At 38.2% G+C, this 21,422-nt stretch overlaps 1 protein-coding gene across 1 annotated transcript in view; it reads left to right on the plus strand.

Moving 5' to 3' along the window:
- Positions 1-21,422, plus strand: part of adad1 (adenosine deaminase domain containing 1 (testis-specific)) — a 111,999-nt gene that overhangs the window by 69,699 nt on the left and 20,878 nt on the right. The window contains exons 7-9 of the mRNA XM_060851443.1: positions 1,703-1,829; positions 17,189-17,356; positions 20,429-20,661. Coding sequence (XP_060707426.1) covers positions 1,703-1,829; positions 17,189-17,356; positions 20,429-20,661 — 528 coding nt within the window. The remainder of the gene's footprint in view (positions 1-1,702; positions 1,830-17,188; positions 17,357-20,428; positions 20,662-21,422) is intronic.

Genomic DNA, 21,422 nt, shown 5'->3' on the forward strand with positions numbered 1-21,422 from the left:
AGTATGTGCTGTGTTAAGATTCTGTCAATGAATGGGTTTGCACCATGGCAGTTTTAATTTCAACAGTGAATAGATGGTAAGTGTCATAAAGTTAGATTTGTTTTTAGCCAAAACTTGTGGAGGGTTGACTTTTAAGTGCGATTGACTGTTCCTTGGATACGTACAGTAATAACAAGCATTGCCCTTCAGCACATATGGCATTATGTAGTTACTAGTTTCACCATATGTTTTTTTTGTTTATTCATGCAGGGTAGGTCATGAGTCTTATCCAACATGAACATATATCTGAGTATCACAGGAACAATTGTCATCACTGAGATACACTTCCACAAATCCTCCCTCCTCCGAAACATGATAGTTCTGATGGTGTAGCTTTTTAAATTGCCAACAAATAATTGTTTGGTTCATAGTTCGGCTATTTCTGGGAAAACATCGGACTCTTTAGTGATTTTGAACTATTCACACAGTTTCCCATGTGTAAGATCTCTTCGTTCAAATCACATGGTATTTCCAAGAGTTCCTGTCATCTTTTCTAACAATACTGACTTCTGCCTGAAAGTGATTGACTTCTTGTCTTCAGGAGTTTGACAAGATCCTCTTTCCATCTCTGTTTGTTTACTCTGGCATTTGGCATTTTTCTTAATTTCCATCCTGTTGATACTGCTTCCAGATCAGGGTCACCAGGTCATGTGTTAATGCCTTGTAAGTCACATTGTTGTGATTTATTACAATTAAGGTTAAAGGTACACAGATGGTGGGTACTGATTGCCTTTATGTATACAGTATATGAATATTAAACAGTTGGAACATTGCAGGCTGTGGTTTGAGAACTATAGGACTGAGCAAGTCAATAAACTCACTTCAGAATGAAAAGTTTTACAGTTGAGCTCTTTACAGTTAATGCAAACTTTTAGATTCATTTGGAAATATTCTTGAAAACCATTAGATTTACAAACCTTTTAAAGAAATTGCAAGTTTTTCTTGCTGTACTGCTTCCAGGTCAAAAATTGTCAAAGGATTGATAAATCACTCAAATTATGGATTCCTGTTAACAAAGCCATGTAGATAATTTGGGTTCATTTCTGGAGAGAGAATTGAAAAGCAGAAAATATATGTTATATTATAGAACCTAGTTTGTATATATTTAGATTTTGAATGAAGCATTTTGGTGTTTACATGATTTAAAAGGACATAAAGACAATGAAGAACATATAATATCTACTTTTAAAATATGATGCTAGAACTAAGGTGTTAACTACCAAGAGGGATTGAGCAGATTTTTACTTTCATCTAAAAGTTGTATGGATGAGGGGTGATCTCTGGTGATTTTAATATTATTAAAGTTTTGCTTGAGAAAATGGAGATAAGACCAAAACCAGAAGCTGCAAATACAATATAGTTACTAACAAAAGTAGTGAGGAATTAAGGAGAAACCTCTGCCTGAAGAATGGTTAGACTATAGAATTTACTATTAGAATGAGTGGATGAGGCGAATAGCATAAATGAATAGAGGTAGCAAGATGAATACAATAAGGAGAAAGAAATATGTTATATTATTGGGATTAGATGATGATGTATACGGGATGATCTTTATGAAGCATAAACAGTGCCATATATCTGTTCGGACAAATGGCTTTTTTTTGTGTGCTGTAAATTTTGTGTAATATTTTGCTGAGACTAACAATAACTTTTTAATAATTAGATGGACAACCTTATGAAGTTGTTGCAATTGGAACAGGAGAGATGAACTGCAATGATCCCTTGTATTCTGAAGGACGAATCATGCATGATTCCCATGCTGTAGTTACTGCAAGGCGCTCATTATTGAGGTACAGTATTTGTCTTTCTAAATTCAGAAATTTGAATGTGGACTATTTTATTGTTGGCAGAAGAACGTAAAAATTAAAATTACTATCTTTTAGTGTCTAATGGTCATAAGAGATTATAAAACAGTCAATCTGGTGGTCATTGACAATATCAAGAAGAGGCTTGTATTTTCATTACAACTTCCACAGCCTTGAGTCACACTCCTAAAAGAGTGCTTATACACAATACTGAACAACTGCCATACCTTTGGAGCTACTGATTTTTGAATAGTCCTTGAACAGTGGCCAATCACCCTATTCAACTTGAGTTAAAAGAGCCAATGGTATGTTTTTTGAATGTGCAAAGAATTCTCCCCGATGCATAATTTAATGTTTTTCCCTCAACTGACATTACGAAATGGATGTTCTGGTTATTAAATCATCACCATTTGTGAGGTCTTGCTATTATTAGCTACTATTTTTTCTATATGTGACTGCAGTTTAAAAAGTAGTACTTGATTGGCTGCAAATTATTTTGGAATATCTTGGGGTCCTGATAGTTATACAAATGCAGTTCTTTTTTTCACTCAATTTGAGATAAAGGTTCTGATTTCCTTGCCTTTACAATGATTTGGCTACAGGCTGAGTGAAATTGGGACTTGAAGATTTAAGATTTTTTAACATTTAGGAAATACATGCAGAAGGTGGGGGGTGGGGGGGAGGTGGAGGGGAACCGAGGAAAATAGTGAGGAAAGAGATCAATCTGAGACTGGTACAGTTGAGAAAGAAGTGAGTCAAACAGTCAGGGCAGGCAGGGACAAGGTAGGACTAATAAATTAACTGCATTTATTTCAATGCAAGGGGCCTAACAGGGAAGGCAGGTGAACTCAGGGCATGGTTAGGAACATGGGACTGGGATATCATAGCAATTAAAGAAACATGGCTTAGGGATGGGCAGGACTGGCAGCTTAATGTTACAGGATACAAATGCTACAGGAAGGATAGAAAGGGAGGACGGGGAGTGACGTTTTTGACGAGGGAAAGCTGTGCTGAGAGAGGATATTCCCAGAAATACCGATTACTACCTGCAATACCTAGTGCATGCACAGCATTCAATGACTATCAGCTGTCTGGCCACCTTTTAAAGATATCATGCTGCTTTTGTTACAAAAGATAGAATTTGGTTCAACAGGAAGCAAAGGAATACTTTGAGCAAAGGAATTGGTGCTGGAAGAGCAGATTGTACTCATGTGTTCTCAGATTCTGTTGTGGAATTGAATCGAAGAGTCAGATTCCATTACCATTCACATCCTCCCAGGCATCAACTTCCAATCACAGGATAAGTTGGCAAACAATGTGAATGTCCTCAGTTTATTTTTCATACTCCAAAAAGCTGAATAATCTAACCACTGTTGTCAAGATAATAAGATTTATTTTTAAAATTCACTTGCAAGACAGGGGCCTTTGAGAAGATATGGGCAATAAATGCTGACTCAGTAAACTATTTCCACATCCCAAATGAATAAAAACTAATTGCTGACAACTATGCTACTTCATACTCCGACTGTCTTTTTTTTCTCAATCTCCAGCAAATGCTATGCCATACTTTTGTACAGAACTTCCTGATACATTACCTCTCCCCCAATCATCACTTCTCCATATCTCTCATCTGACACACACGCTTGTATGATCAAATATGCATTCTTTAAACTCCCTTACAGAATTGTCACTAACAAATTTCCTTCCTTCCTTATCTGCAGCAGAATCTGCCAGCAGAGAATAAGTCGTCTGTCTGCACATCCTCATCCACTTATGCTAACCATATGGCAAGTAGAACAGAGTAATGACTGCTTTGAATCATTCTGTGACTGGTGGCATTATACAAAGTTTCTTCTTGACTTTGTGCTTTGGGTTAGGATATCTGGTTGGCATGGACAGGTTGGACTGAAGGGTCTGTTTCCATGCTGTACATCTCTATGACTTTAAGGAGAAGGAAATGGGGCAGTGCTCTTAGTGAGGGACGAGATCATTACATTAGTGAGAGAGGATCTTTGTTCAAAGAATCAAGATGTTGTGTCATTTGGGTAGAGGTAAAAAAACAGAAAGGGGCAATAAACATTAGTGGAGATGTTTATAGGCCGTCAGCAGTAATGGTGATGTTGAGTTGGTTAAAAACCAAGCAGTTAGAAGTGTATGTTGTAGTTATAGAAATAATTGGTGACATCGATTTGCAGATGGACTGGGTAAATCTAATTAGCACCAATGTTGTGCAGTATGAATTTTTAGAATTGAAGAACCAACTAGGGATTGCCTAGTTCAGATAGTGTTATAATATGTAATGAGAAAAGACTAATTAATAACCTTACTGTAAAGGAGGCTTTGGGAAATTGTGACCATAACAGGATAACATTTCCCATTAATTCATTCAAAATATTATTCATTTGGAAATGTTGGTCTTGAATTGGAACGGAAGAAACTATGAAGGTCAAGTAAGCTAAGATGAATTGGGAAAGTATAAATAAATTTTTGAAAGTAGTCAGGCAATGGAAGATGTATTCCATGTAAAGAGGTATTATGTGATTGACAGCAGATATGCATTTCTGTAAGGCTGCAACACTCACTGAGAAAGGTAAACCAGCAATGGATTACACAAGTAAGACTGCATTAAGTCACATTAGTGGCTTAGGATGTCAGAAAAATTATTTACCTGAGGTTTCAGAGCAATTTAAAACCCAGCAAAGATTGACCAAGAACCTGAAAAAGAAAATGAAAAGAGAACATGAATGCAAACTGAAGGCAGTGTGTAAAAGCTGCTTTAGGTATGTGAAAAATAAAAGATTAGATAAGGCAAATATGCACCCACAACAGGTGGAAACTGGATAATTTATAATGGGGAGGAAAGAACTGGCAGAGAAATTGAACCATCACTTGGTTTTTCTCTTCATGAAAGAAGGTACAGAAAACTTCTCAGAGATACGAGGCAACCAAGAGACTCTGCAATTGAAATAGATTAGTATTAGTAAAGAGGTTGCACTTGAAAAGCTGAATGAATTCTCTGGATCAGATAAACTACATCTGAGTGAAGCTGGTGACTAGAGATATTAGATTTGTTAGTGACCTTTCTTTCAAAATGTAGGTTCGAGACAGGTTTCAGTATACTGAAAAGTAGAAAATATATTCCCACTGTTCAGAAAAAGAGAAGGAATGGAGAACCCTGGGACTCTTAGTCGAGGAAATGTCAAAATATGTTATGAAGGATGTAATAAACTGGACACTTCGAAAATAATGGTGAAATTGGGCTGCGGCAACATGGATTGATGAAGGAAAAATTGTATTTGACAGATTATTTGGTGTTGGTTTACTGTTGCTTTTAGTGTAAATAAAGGAGAGCCAATAAGTACGGCAATAAAGTCAAACAAAAAAGAACAAAGAAAATTGCAGCACAGGAACATGCTCTTTGGGCCTCCAAGCCTACACCGATCCAGATCCTCTTTCTAAACCTGCCACCTATTTTCAAAGGATCTGTAGCCCTCTGGTCCAGCACCAGGGTCCCAGGTTCGATTTCAGCCTCAGGTGACTGTGTGGAATTTGCACATTCTCCTTGTGTCTGCATGGATTTCCTCCAAGTGCTGCAGTTTCCTCCCACAGTCCAAAGATGTGCAGGTCAGGTGAATTGGCCATGCAAAATTACCCATAGTGTTAGGTGCACTAGTCAGAGGAAAACGGGTCTGGGTGGGTTACTCTTAGGAGGGTCGGTATAGATTTGTTGGGCCGAAGGGCTTGTTTCCACACTGTAGGGAATCTAATCTAATAATGAGCAGTAATGGGGGCCCAGCACTGACCTCTGAGGCACTCCACTCGTCACAGGTGTCCAGTCTGACAAACATCCTTCCATTGTTGCCCTCTGCTTCCTACCATCAAGCCAATTTTGTATCCAATATGCCAACTCGCCCTGGATTCTGTGCGATCTAACCTTCCAGAGCAGCCTGTCATGTGGAACCTTATCAAAGGCTTTACTGAAATCCATATAGACTACATCTACCCCCATGCTCTCATTACATATTGTAACGCTAAATCATGACCCTCCTGAAAATTCAAATACTGGTGCTAAGAGATAAGGAAAGGTTTTAGGTTGACAATTAGCCATGATTTGATTGAATGATTATTCAGATCTAAGTTCCTTGTTTTTGCCCATCTGAGGTTTTGAAGCCTTCTGTCTCCTGCTCCCTGATCTTCAAATTTAGCTCATTAGCTCTAGAACTATTTGGTCAAGATTATTTGTGCAACTGAGGTGTAACTTGCATAATTTTTTCTGACACTTCTCTCCAACATTTCCATTCCTTTTATAAGCAATAAGCCATCTTGCCTGCTGAACAGGATTTGTAAGCCAATTTTGGATCCACTTACCAACATTGTGGGCCAAAGAGCCCGTTCCTAGGCTGGACTGATCTAACTTGCCTTGGATTCCAAAGGGTCTTACCTTTTGGACCACCCTTCCATGTGGGACTTTCACAAAATCGAACCAAATTCCATGTAAACCACAATAACTGCACTACTGACAGCAATATATTTAGTCACCTTTTCAAAAAACTAGTCAGGCAGGATCTCCCTCTAACAAATCCATGCTGACTATCTCTGATCAATCCCTGCCTTTCCAAGTATTGATTAATCCTGTCCTTCAGAATTTTTTCCAATAATTTCCCTATCACTGACATCCGACTAACTGATATACGATTATCTGGCCTATCCCTGCTGCCTTTCCCAAACAAAGGAACCGTATTTGCTCATCATCTGGCACTTCACATGTGGTTAGCAAATTATTAAATATATTCCCCAGGTCTCAGCACTCTTCCCCGCCCCCCCGCCTTACCTCCTAAAGCAGTCTGGAATACGCCTCAGGATCAGGGTATATATGCACTTATATGCCTGCTAAACATTGAATACCTCCTCCTCATTAATCTTAACATGTACTAGAACCTCACCATCCCAGCCGAAATCCCCAGCCACAATATCTTTCTCCTTTGTGAACGCAGATGAGAAATATTCAATTGAGACCTCACCACATCCCTTGGCTCCATTCATAGGTTGCCCCTTTTGTGTGTAATATGTCCTACTATTTATTTTGCAATACTCTTATTAAAAACCTTGGAGTTTTCCATGATCCCATCTGCCAAATATTTTTTGTTGCCCCTCTTTCTCCAACTAATTTCCTTTATAAACTACCTCCTGAATGCTCTGTACTTTTGAAGGGCCTCCCCTATTTTTAATGTGCTATACCTGACGTATGTTTTCTTCTTTTTCTTTATCAAAGTCTTGATATTTGTTGACATCCAGGCTTCGCTGGATTTGCTGCCCTTGCCCTTCGTTCTTAGAGGAAGACACTAGCCCTAAATTCTTACCGTACTACTATTAAAAGACTTGCTGGACTGTTTTCTGACTTACCAGGCAATGTGTAGCTCCCATTTGGGGTAGACCTTGATCCAATCTGATAATGTAAACAGATGATACTGAGTCAGGAATCCATTTTGTTCCTTCCCTGGATTGTTCTTACCCAAGCTAGCTGTCTAGTAATATAAAAACTGATAAAAACTACAAGTAGTTAAATAAGGAATGAATAACTAACGCTAGTGTCAATGCTCTTGAAGTGAGTCACACAAACAGATATTGAAAAACAAATTATGGTGAATGTGTTTTGTCAATTATTTTGTTTGTTCACTGTCAAAGATTTAAGAAACTTTTGAGATATCTGAAAAATGAAGAATTAAAGAAAAGGAGAAACATGAAGCAGTAAACATTATGGAAAAGGTGCTGGAAAATCAGTTAGACCTTAAAAAACAACTAGCCTCATTCGCTTGCCCTTCTGTCCTCTGCAATAAAAAATAAAAGATATCCTTCTGATGTCCACCTTGTCAAATCCCATCAGAATTTTGTATTTGCAATAAGATGATCCCTCATTGTTATAAACAATCAAAACCTGTTCATCCTTTCTTGATAAAAATGCTTCATCCCTGGAATGGGTCAAATGGACCTTCTCTAAACTATTTGCAATACAATTATGTCCTCCTTCAGTTAAGGAGACAAAAATTGTACAAAGTAGTCCTGATGTGACTTCAGTAAGTCCCTATACAGCTTCAGTAAAATCTCTCTGCATTTATGTTTCATCACCCTTGCAATAAACATCAGAATTTGATTTGCCTTCCTAAGACATTTGTATCTGCATTCTAATGTTTTGTGATTAATGTACCAGAGCACTCCAACATCTCTCCATTTCTGATGAAGGACTTATGCCCGAAACGTCAATTGTCCTATTCCTCGGATGTTGCCTGACCTGATGTGCTTTTCCGGCATCACACTTTCAACTCATCTCTCTATCACAGTCTCTGTCCATTTAAGTAGTGTACTGACTTTCTGTTCTTCTGGCCAAAAATGAGCACGTTTCACATTTTTCCACATTAATCTGCAAGGCTTTTCCCACTTACTTAGCCCTATCAAAATTCCATGTATAATCTTTACTTTCTCTTGGCAATTCATTTTCCTACCTACTATATCTTGATGTGATCAGTAAATTTATCAACCATATATGGAGTGCCTTAACCTCAGGAAATGGAGGAATTTGGAGAGCAGGTGAAAAAGTGGCTCAAGATCAACCATAAATTTGTTGAATGGCAGAGCAAGCTCAACAGGCCATACAGCCTACTCCTAATATTTCTTGTGCTCTAATGCCATCTTCACCTTGTTGATCTTCACCTGTTATCCAAAAACTGAGCCAAGTTGCTATTCAAATTTTTTATTTTGCTGTCACTACCTGAGTTTATCTTGTGCATCTCAGTGTCCCTTTCCTTATGTTAATCTCAGAATCATTTAATGTTTCTTTTTATTTATTTTATTTTGTAAAGGTGCCACGGTGGCTCAATGCTTAGCACTGCTGCCTCACAGCGCCAGGGACTGGGGTTTGATTCCAGCCTCGGGCAGCTATCTGTGTGGAGTTTGCATGTTCTCCCCATGTCTTCATGGGTTTTCTCTAGGTGCTCCGGTTTCTTCCCGCAGTCCAAAGATGTGCAGGTTAGGTGAATTGGTCATGCTAAATTGCCCATATAGTTAGGGGAATGGGTCTGGATGGGTTAGTCTTCGGAGGGTCGGTGTGGACTAGTTGGGCCGAAGGGCCTGTTTCCACACTGTAGGGAATCTAATCTAACCTAATCTATTTCTTTCGCTTTTTTGACTGCTTCTCTAACTGCATCATTTTTTTTCTTGCCAATCTCTGCTTTATTGCTTTTGTTGAATGAGAGGTGATTTTACTGCAACAAATTAGATCCTGAAGGTATTTGACATGGTGGATGTCATGAGAACAATTTATTTTGGTTGTGTTTTTGGGAAGGGCAGAAGAGGAAGAGAACAGCACTAGCAAGGAGTCTAATTAGACTAGGTCTAATAATTTTTCCAGCACCTTTACTGTTTTCGTTCTTTGTTTCTCCCTATCTTCACTCTTGATTTTTCAACCATCTCCAGGAAGCTTTTCAACATTTTCTGTTTCTTCATGGATCCCTTGTCTGTTTTAATTTATTTAATTTCAGTCTTATTCTTAATATTTTTTCATGTGGCCTCTACTTTCTCATTTGTTCTTGTCTCAGCATAATATATTTCTTAACTCTTACTGCTCATCCTTCTTAAAATTTCATGCTGCTTCATCAATTATACTTATTATGTTTTGTTTACCAGTGTCTTTCCTAGCTCCATTATTGTCTCATAATAGATTTTTATTCAGTATATTACCTTAGTCTTTATTTTACTTGACCGTTTCAACTGTTATCCTTAACCATTTTATATTGCAGCTACTTCTCTTGTCTGTTGTCATTCCTCTCTCCTGTAACAAATTAAAATTTCCATTCTCTTTATCCTTTGTCTCCTTGTGTCTTGAAGATTTATTTGAGAACATTTACAATCTCTGATTGCTATTGACTGTTGTCTTATGTTCACTTCATAGATTTGCTTCAATATTTGTCTCTTACTACCTCAATAAATGATCTGTTATATACATGGAAAGGCATGAGCAATCACATCTTATTCTCTATCTAATCTACATGAATTCAGTTTCTATCTTAAGCACCATTATGTTCTAATTTTGTCCCTTATAAATCTACTGCTGTAATGTTGCCTCTCTGATTAGTACAGCAGCTCCTACCTTTCTTCCTCCCTACCCTTCAGGGTCTAAAACAAAAGTGCTGAAAAGGGATACAGCATGATTTCCAATTCTACAAACAAAATTATAATTTTTACCTCTCTTTCTTGCCAAATTATTAAAATTTTCAAGCTTGCTTTGAGTATTCCTTTTAAAGTTCATTTTGTGTCATAAAGACCATAAGACATTGGAACAGTGTTAAGCTATTTGCTCCATCGAGTCTGCTCTGCTATTTGACCACGTCTGATATATTTCTCAATCCCATTCTCCTGCCTTCTTCTCATAACTCTTGATCCCCTTGCCAATTCAGAACCTATCTATCTCTGTCTTAATTAGATTCAATGACTTGACCTCTGCAACCCTCTGCGGCAATGAGTTCCACAGAATCATCAACTTTTGCTGAAGAGATTCCTCCATCTCAGTTCTAAAGCATCATCCCTCCACTCTGAGGCTGTGCCCTTAGATCTTAGCCTTTCTGGTAGAAACATTTTCTCCATGTCCACCATATCCAGGATTCTTAGTATTTTGTAAGTTTCAACCAGATTTCCCCTCATCCTTCTAAACTCCATTGCATGTAGACCCAGAATCCTCAACTACTTCTCATATGACAAGACCTTCAACCTGGAATCATTCTTGTAAACCACCTTTGGACCCCCTCTAAGGCTAGCATATCCTTCCTTAGATATGGAGCCCAAAACTGCTCTGAATACTGCAGTCTGACCAGAGCCTTATACAGCTTCAGCAGTACATTTCTGCTCTTGTATTCTAGCTGTCTTGAAAAGAATGCTAACATTGCATTTGCCTTCCTAGCTGTGAATTGAACCTGCATGGTAACCTTAGCAGAATTCTTCACTAAGACTCCCCAAAGTCCTTTTGCACTTCAGATTTGTGAAGCTTTTCCCTGATTAAAAATAGTAAATGTCTCTTCTTCCTACCAAAGTGCATAAACTCACTCTTTCCCCACATTATATTCCATTTACCACTTCTTTGCCCATTCTCGTAGCTTGTCCAATGCCTTCAGTCGCCTCCTGCCTCCTCAACATTACCTGCCCCTCTAACTATCTTTATTTTATCTGTAAACCTAGCAGAAATGCCCGCAGTTCCTTTGCCTAGATCATTAATGGATAACGTGAATAATTGTGGTCCTAACATGGGCCCCTATGGCACACAGCTAGTCACCAGTTACCATCCTGATAATGCTGCATTGTCTTTGTTAATATGAATCAACCTCTCCCCAGTCATTTAGGGCTGGTCATTCATGTCATAATAATGTGATTTATGTAGCTGGATTTTCATCATGGAAGTGAGAGTCAGACATATTTCTGACCATGCATTTCCTACTCCCTTCTTGGCATGGAGGGAGTGGCATGACTTTTGTTCAGTCTGGAGTCGCACCTACTGCCAGGCGCTCTGTTACTGAAGCATCCAGGTTAGAAAACCGTTCTCTGTTGCAGATACATCTGCTTAGTTCTGCAGATCAATATAAGCCCTGCACCCTCATCTCTCATAATCCCCTCATCTCCCATAATCCCCTCATCTCCCAGAGAACTCCATGTCAGACCCCTTAACAGTGAAGGCCATACATAAACTTGGAGGTCGAGGTGGGAATGTGAAGGACTCCTTACATACCACCGTCCTGCATGACTAAATACAATCTCTGCCTCCAAATGCAACATCGTGGAAGTAGCCTTTGTGTCTGCCCTTACTGAAGACAGAATAAGTTGCATGCCAGAAATAGAAGATAACCGAGAGACTTAAAAGTTGAGAAAATTAATTCGTATAAGCAGAGAAAAAGGTCAGAGAAATTTTAAGGAACTAAAATCTGACAAATCCCAGGGTCCTAATGACCTTGTCATAGAGATCTAAAAGAGATTGTGGATGTGCTTTTCAAGGAGGGATAGCAAACACAGGACAACAGGCGAGTTAGCCTGACTTCGGGCATTGGGAAATGCTGAAATCTATTAATCGGGAAGTTTTAACTCTGCACTTATTTGAATTATGCAGTATCTTTCTAAGTTAACATGGTTTTACAAAAGGAAAATCAGAGTTTTTTGAGAATGTAACTAGTAGGATAGATAAAAGAATCAGTGGAAGTATTATACCTAGATGTCCAAATGTTTTTGCTGAGGGGCCACACAAAAGATGATTTAAGCAAGATATAGAGTTAGAGATATTATATTAAACAATCGCTTATCCATGGTGATAGTCCGGAAACAAGGAGTATGTAAAACAAGACATATTCAAGTTAATAGGCTGAGATGACTGAAGTGCTGGAGTTTCAGCTAATTATGGCTTACATAAATAACTTCGACACAATACTCTTTTTATTTCGACCCACTTTGATAACACAAAGCTAGGTGATAATGTAAACTGTGAAGAAGGCACAGGCTGTGAGGAGATGTAGACAATAAAACAAATAAACAACAAGTCATGAGATGAAGTATATTCTGGGTAAGTGAGATCAATCATTTTGTCAGTGGATTAGAAAAGCAGATTTTTTTAAAAGAAGTGTGATGTTCTGAAGAGATTTGATTATATTAGTACAAAGAATGGAAAGAATAGTAAAACAATTGGGAAGATAAAAGGCATGTTGGCCTTTACTGGAGGGACTTTAGATTACCAGAATAAAAATGTCTTGCTGCAATTATATACGGTCTTGGTAACACCTTTTGAAATATATGGCTTCTTAGTGTTACTACTGAACTATTAATCCAGAGACCCAGGTAATGTCCTGGGTTCGAATCCCGCCATGGCATATTGTGCAATTCGTATTCCACAAAGTCTGGAATTAAGAGACTAATGATGACCATGATTGTCGATTGCCAGAAAACCCATCTGGTTCCCTATTGTTCTTTAGGGAAGGAAACTACCGTCCTCACCTGGTGTGGTCTGTATGTGACTCCAGTCCCACAGCAGTCTAATTTCCCACTTGTTTTGGAATGGACCATAAATGCTAGCCTAGCGAGTGAAGCCCATATCCAGTGATTGAATTTTAAAAATACATATATGGAATACTGTGTTCAGTTTCAATCTCCCTATTTTAATAAAGTTTTTCATGGAAGATGCCAAAACAAAGATTTGCATGATTGGTCCCTGTAGTGAGGATGTTGTCCTATGTTGAGAGGCTCAATAAAATTGGGTCTTTATTCATTGAAGCTTGAAAAAATCAGGGTAGATTCTCAGAGATTATTTGCACTGGTCAGTGAATTTAAATCATAAGGACAGAATCTCAGGATAATGAACCTTTAAAACTGAAGTGAGGAAAAATTGCCTTTTTTAAAAGGTTGTAGGTCTTTGCAATCCTTTATCCCAGAGACTTTTTCTTCCTCTCATTCTTTTGGGGGATGTGGGTGTTGCTACACAAGCCAGCATTCACTGTCCATCCACAGTTGTCCATGAGACAGGTGGTGGTGAAGTGGGGCACCAACAATGCTGTCAGGAAGTGGGTTCAAGGATTTTGACTCAGCGACATTAAAGGATGGTGATATTGTTCCAAATCAGGATTGTGTGCAGCTTGGGGGGACGACTTGAGGAGGTAGCATTTTGAACACCTATTGTCCTTGTCTATCTAAGTGTTAAATCTCAAAGTTTAGAAGGTTTAGTCAAATGCATCTTGTTGAATTTCTGGATAATCCATTCTCTAATATATTTAAGGGTCAATGAAAGAAATGTTTGGCACCTCCAGGAATTAAGTGATAAGGGGACTGGCCAGAAAAATGGAATGGAAGCCATAGTTTAACCCAGTCTATTTGAATGACAGACCAGACTTGATGAGCTGTATCATCTACTCTTGCTCTTATTACTTGTGTTCTTGGGATTAGGCAGAAATGTGTAGTTAATACAGAGGTGGTCAAATACGTACAATTGCCATATGGTCTATTCTTGCTCTTGTTTCTTATACTATCAGCAATTGAACATAATGTATCAGATCCACTTGCAGGGTTTCCTTAATTTTGAGCATCTATCACTCATCTCATTTCCTTAAGGGGAGTGTGAGTGATAAACTTGTTGCAAATGCTTTGTAGCACCAATGTCCCTAAATGGGAAGTATTCAGCAGATCTGACAGCCTCTGGGGAGAGAAACATTTTAGCTCAATGCCCTTTCAGCAGACCTGAGAAAAGTTAGAGATATAATAGTGGAGTGCACAGAGTGACAGGAAAGTCTGTGATACAGTGATAGACAGGAGAGTTTGAACACAGGAAACTCCTACAGTGCCACATAAAATGGTGATAGTGCAGGAAAAGAAACAACAAATATGCTGAGAGCAGGTGTGCTGCTATCTGAAAGTGAAAATAAGAGAACTAAAACATGTGAAGAAAAGGAAACAAACTAGAGGGCTGAGTTAGAGTCTGAAATTCTTGAACACAATGTTAAATCCAGAAGGTTGTAAATTGTGCAATTAATGAGATGTTGTTCCTCAAGCTTATATTGAACTTTATTTGAACCATGCAGCAGGCCAAGGGCAAAGATGTCAGCAAAGTAGACAGGCCACAGAGTTCCATGCTTGTCGACTGAATGGAGCTGTTTCACAAAGTAGTAATTCATTCTGCATTTGAGCGCTGTAATATAGAGGAGACCACATTGAAGAAAACAGCAAATACAGTAAACTAAATTTTCGCCTCCTGCTTTGGTACAGAAAGGTGCTTTGGGATTTCAGTGTTGTTTTGGCATAAAGGAAGACTGAAACTGGGTATTCTTGAAAGTGGTGGCTGTGTGGAATGCTCTTCCCCAAAGGGCAGTAGAGGCCCAGTCTCTGGATTCATTTAAGAAAGAGTTGGATAGAGTTCTCAAGGATAGTGGAATCAAGGGTTATGGAGATAAGGCAGGAACAGGATACTGATTAAGGATGATCAGCCATGATCATATTGAATAGTGGTGCAGGCTCGAAGGGCAGAATGGCCTACTCCTGCACCTATTGTCTATTGTCTATTATGGGTGGAGTGGCCCCTTCAGAATGCTAGAAGAAGAGTGGAAGATCTGTTGGGAGTCAAAAAACTTTGATTTATTGATCAGTGAGAAGAGGAGGTGTCCTGTGTAGCTTAATGGCAGAAGACAGAGACCTGTGGTGGAAGTTGGCTTTGTGCACCGGAGGCCTGTCACCAGTAGTGTTCCACAGGGATTCTGGGTCGTTTATCGTTTGTCATTAATATCAATGATTTTAATGAGAATATGGAAATCTAGTAAGTTTTCCGATGACACCAAAGTTGGTGACAAAGTAGACAGTGAAGAAGGTTTTCTAAGATTACACAAGGATCTTGATAAAATGGCTCGGTGAGCTGAAAAATGGCAGATAGAGTTCAATCTGGATAAATTTGAGTTATTATGTTTTAGTGCAACAAATAAGGGTAGGTCTTATACAATTAATGGTAGTGTTGTAGAACAGAGGGACCTAGGAGTAGAGATAGATAATTCTTTGAAGTTTGCATCACATGTAGACAGGATGGTTAAGAAGGCACTTGGCACACTTGCCTTCATTTCTGAGTCTGTTGAGTACAGGAGTTGGGAAGTCATGTTGACATTGTACAGATGAGGCCTCTTCTACAATACTGTGTCTAATTCTGATTACTCAGTTATAGGAAGGACATATTAAACTGAAAAACATTCAAAAAAGATTTACCAGGATGTTGCTAGGTATGGAAAATTTGAGGTATAAAGAAAGGCTGGATAGGCTGGGACCTTTACTAAAGCATTGAGGTTGAGAGGCAACCTGATAAAAGTTTATAAAATAATGAGGGTTATAGACAGGGTTACTTGTAGTTGTCTTTTCCCTAGGATGGGGGATTTCAAGACTAGTAGGCACATTTTTTAAGGTGAAAGGAGAGATTTTAAAAATGCATGAAGGTTAGATTGTTCTAAACAGAGGGTGGTTTGCGCATGGAAAGAACTTACTGAGGAAGTAGTGGATATGGGTACAATTACAAAATGTTTAAAAACCCTTTGATAAGTACATGAATAGGAAAAGTTTAGATGGATATGGGCTAGGAGCAGGCAGGTGGGACTAGTTCATTTAGGGAATATGTTTAGTATGGACTGTTTGGACTGCAGAGTCTGTTTCTATGACTTGGAGATGGGGCAGAGAGAGAGCATAATGTTGGAAATGTGAAAGCTGAGGACCCTGCCAGGCATCGGTTCAAAGAAAAATGAAGACCTCTCAGAAGCACCAATGCAATCTTTATTTCAAGTACTGTGAGAAGCGCACTCCCTGCTGACCAAGCCCCAAACATATAGTGGTTTACTTACGCAACTTCCAAGGTTTTCTGCTTTATTCGCTGCATCAAAATGTGCTGCTCTGTGCCTTTGAATATCAAATAGGCAATCACCTTTGCAGAGCTTCTGTCCACAAATGTGTCTTCGAACTTCAATCTCCTTGCTATCCATTGCTGACATCCGCTCTCCTTGGCCTATTGTACCAGTGAAACACCAATATAATATAGTACATCATCTTCCGATTGCATGTTTCACAGTTTTCCTTTATTTTTGCTTTTAGTCAGCAGCACATCTACATCCTTTATTTCAACTCCATCACAAATTCCTTTGACCCTGTAACATTAACTTTTCTATCATTCAATTTCTCACATCTTCCATCCTAAAATAGAACTTTTTTTCAGCCATCCCTTATTTAAAAACTGTTCTTTCTCTAACTTGTCCTGGTCTTGTGAAAAGGTTACTCACAAACCTGAAGTATTAATTCTGCTTCTCTCCCAACAGAAGCCACCTGACCTGAGTTTGCCCAAAATTTTCTGTTTATATTTAAAATTTCTGATATCTACTGTGTTCTGCATTTTGATCCCAAAGCAGGGCTCTTGCTAATGTATGATGCAGAAATGTACTTGATCAAATGAGGAATTCTTCTGTTAGAGATGAATTTTCTCTATGTTGCTTCCTCTGGTACCCCTAAATTGGTGTATTCCAGTGTGTGAAAGATGATCCTCAGAAGAGTACCTTGGAAGATGTGTCATGTTCCCCTTGATACAATACAAATTATTATAACACACGTCACTTGTTTTTGTAGCAAATGTACTTGTACTTTTGCAGCACACTAGATTTCTCTGCAACAGATTATTATTAAACATTATCACATAGCTTCTAATACACATTCATTTTCATTTGTTATTTTTAGTGACCTAGGTACAGACAGACTTTGTTGCATTGGAATTTTTTACAAGTGAAAAAGCTATTTATGTGCATCCATGTGCTTTCCAGGTATCTTTACAGGCATCTTCTCATGTTCTACAACAAAAATCCTGATGTGGTGAACCAGTCTATTTTTTGTATCGACACTGGAAGGAATGTTATTACTGTAAAGGATCGTATTAACTTTCACCTTTACCTGAATCAACTACCAAAAGGAGCTGCACAGATAAAACAGTTGTAAGTTAACAAGTCGGTGTTTTGAGTTAGTCTAATGTTGAGCTGGTATGAATACATGCATAAAGTAATGCATATTTTATAAGAATGGTATTCATTTTGTTGAAGCCTAGGTTCTAAACAGTGACTTGCTTGGGAGTCATTGTCCCGAAACACCATAAAAAATATATTTGCCCACTTTTAGAGAATGTCCAATGGATGTGAAAAATGTGTAAATATTTTGAATATTTTACATTCTTTGTATTCTCTTTCTAATATTGAGGTGCTGATAATTTCAGGATATATAGTTTTCAAATCTGACAACAAATTAGACTGTCTTCAATACAGATTCATTAAACTTGCTTTTCATGCTTCATGTGGACCTGGCCACAATTCTGTCACACATTCAGCGCATACTGCAATATTATTTCCATTATTAAATGAGAAGCTGTGTCATAATTCCCTAGCTATGCCTTTAGCTGCATTCTTCTACTGCTGGAATATAAATATAAGAACTTAAAAGCTCACAAGCATGTTTCCATTGACAAAAGCTTGAATTAATCAATTGATGATAGGCATTGATGTTAGAATCACTTGCCAACTTCAGATTGTGTGTAATTCCTGTTGTTAGTAAAGAACTCTAAAAGTTGCCTATAGTTATACATTAGTGCTCTGTGTTACTCTACCTTAAGTTAGTGACCCCAACCAATTGTTTTCTTTTAATTTGATAACATTATCTATCCTGACAGTAGAATATAATAGCTCTCCAGCATCTGCAGTCCTCACTTTCTCCTCCTAGTAGAATATAATAAGCTACACTTTCTAATGACTAACAATTATAGTTAAACCGTCACTCCACTCCTACTTGTTTTGCTTTAAGACAAAGCTCTGCAGTTCTAGCAAAACATTCAAATCACAGCTGCTTCAGAAATATTGTGCTTCCCTTAAATCTAGTATTGTGTTTGTAGTTCAGTCCTCACTTTCTCCCAGAAGTCAAACCATGCTTAGTGTTCCCACAGTCATGGTTGCCATATTTTGTGTTTTAAATGCCCAGTAGAACAGTTACTTTGGCAGCTCTTGGTGACAGGGTAAGTGTGTAATACAAGTATAGCAATCAGGTACAAAAAAAGTGCTGCAAGAAATTATCAATAGACAATAGGTGCAGGAGTAGGCCATTCTGCCCTTCGAGCCTGCACCACCATTCAACATGATCATGGCTGATCATCCTTAATCAGTATCCTGTTCCTGCCTTATCTCCATAACCCTTCATTCCATATCTGGCAGTATCTGTGGATAGTGAAACAAAGTAAATATTTGAATCTAATATAACCCTTCATATTGGACTGACATTGTTAACCTTATTTCCAGATGTTACTAGACCTGCTGAGTTTCTCCAAATCTTGCTGTTTTGATTGCAGGTATCCAGCATCTATGGTTTTTTTATGTAGGGGTAGGATGCCACAAGTGTAATATTTAGGGTTGATATTAGATCCAGCAGTGGAGAGGGTGTGTTGAATACAGCAAGTTGGGTAGTGGGTGAGAGAGGGAGGGAGAAAGAGAGACCAGGTGGATCCTGTAGTAGAGGGAAGAGGGTAGTTGAGCCATGGGGAAACAGGAGTGATCTGTTAGCTTTTCTAATGGGCAAAGTGGGGCTTTGGGTGCAGGTGGCAAAAGAGTTGTATTGAGGTGTAGTTGGGGATGTGTGGTAAGTTAGGGTCAATTTAGCAGTTACCCAGGAGTTAGATTAGATTATTACTCTTCTAACTTCTCCTTGATAACTATTATTAGGTGTGGAACTTTCTTAAATGGATATTTTCAGAAGGTTGCAGGTGCAGGGGTACTGCCCATTGAAATGTTCATTTTCCTGTGCAGTTCTCTCCCAAGCTGAAAATGTGTTGCTGGTTAAAGCACAGTAGGTCAGGCAGCATCCTGATGAAGGGCTCTGGCCCGAAACGTCGAATTTCTTGTTCCTTGGATGCTGCCTGACCTGCTGTGCTTTAACCAGCAACACATTTTCAGCTCTGATCTCCAGCATCTGCAGACCTCACTTTTTACTCAGTTCTCTCCCAAGTGTGCTATATATGGGATTTTGCAGGATTCCAATGAACAACCCTCAACTACACTACAGAAACGGCTAGCTGGCCATTTGGTCCTTTGTCATTGGAATTGAAGCGCACTGGTACCTTCCTTTTTTTGTCAAGTGGAGCTGGCCTGTTAAGAAGTAAATAACTATTATCTAATTAATTATATGATACTTCAGAGCATGCAAGGCCTCTTATTCCATTCATTGCGACCATAAACCTGGCTGCACCTCATCCAATAGAATGGACAAAAAGGAAGTCAGGTGATCTTAGCTCTATACTTAAGTTTGTTCCTTGAACCTTCACTCTATAACTCCTTCAACTGAATGATTATTACTCTGATATAATGGAGTGCAAAGTTAGTTTTCAGGATTAGCCAGTGGTTCTGTACTCTGGTAGAAAATGTAAGATTAAAATCAAAAGTTTAACACAATATCACTAGAGCCATTAGCTCACCCTGATCACTCATCTTGGACATAACCAGCATGTATTTATTCCAAAATGATATTTCCATGAGTCTTTTTAAAAAAAAAACTCAAGGAAGTACTTAACATTGTCTACTAGTAATCTGGTACCCAAAATAAATTGTTACAAATGAAATTAATAGATTGCTATAAACAAGCATCAAAACTTATGGAAAGTGCAAAGAGAAAACAACAAGTTAACATGTTAAGGTTGTTTTCTGATATCTCATGGCTGGTAAGGAGCCTCACCACTACTGTACATGTGGATACTCAGAAACATGTTAAATTATGATTTAAATTAAGTCAAACTTGTTACATCTTAATAATTTTCCAATTAGAAAATTGCAACTATTCAAACCACTAAGTTACTTTCTGTGACTTGAGTTTTTGTAGTTTCCCCTGAACCCTTTTAAGGAATTTTTTTTAAACTTCGTAAGATTAAAGTCAACATGTTAACTTAGCTATTTGCTTTAAGGTTGCTTATTGACATATTTGTTTTTCCACCTCTATTTATAACTTGTAAGAGCAATGTGTAACCTTTCCTTATACAGGCACCTGGCTCCTCACTCAATATCTACCTTTCATACTAATAAAGAGATGGAACTTCATGTTATTTTGGATGGGAAGGTGTTCGCAATTAGTCATTGCAGCCCTGAAGTAACTGCTTCTAGAGTGTGCAGCATGTCAGCCAGTGATAAGCTTACTCGTTGGGAAGTGCTTGGAGTTCAAGGTGCTCTTCTTAGTCACTTCATTGAACCTATCTACATCACCAGCATTCTTATTGGTAAGTGTGATATTTCCATACCAAGAAAATTAATAGTCTGCTAAAGTACATTACCTCTAGCCATCATTATTAAAATAATAATGCATTTTTTAATTATAGTGTTTTAGCATTTAGGTCCAATTAGGTATTTTGTAGCTTGTCAAAAGGTAATGAATATTTTTGATTTTACTTAAATTACCCATGTTCAAGAAATTTATTATACATTCTCATATGTACAAATGCTGTCTGTCGTCATGTTTGTTCTACTCCAAATCACATCATTTTCATTTTCTGTCAGAATGAGTGGAAGTTATTCATGGAGTATATTAATCAGACCAACAAGTTTAAATGGCTTTAATTTCACGCCTGAGAATCAGGTAAAGCTTATCATTTTACCTAGATTAAAATGAGCACTTAAAGGGCTTTGAAGGAGAAGGCATATTTGTATGCTGTACAATAATCAGATGCACAGCTTAAAGGTATTGTTTCAACAACTCGGTCAACAAGTGCCATGAATAGAATCAAAGTTACAGATCAGTTGGAGTGTTTGAACAGTCAAAAATAATCATCCCCTTACAGATAAAAACCAAAAACTGTGGATGTTATCTTCAGAGACAAAAATAGAAATTGCCGGAAAAGCCCGACAGGTGTTTTACAACATTTGTGGAAAGAAATCAGTCAACGTTTTAGGTTGAGTGACCCTTCCTCAGAATAGTTTTAAGGGTCACTTGACCCAAAATGTTATCACTGATTTCTCTCCACAGATGCTGCCACGTCTGCTG

The sequence above is a fragment of the Hemiscyllium ocellatum genome, chromosome 36 (genome assembly GCF_020745735.1).
Source record: "Hemiscyllium ocellatum isolate sHemOce1 chromosome 36, sHemOce1.pat.X.cur, whole genome shotgun sequence".
Lineage (NCBI taxonomy): Eukaryota > Metazoa > Chordata > Chondrichthyes > Orectolobiformes > Hemiscylliidae > Hemiscyllium > Hemiscyllium ocellatum.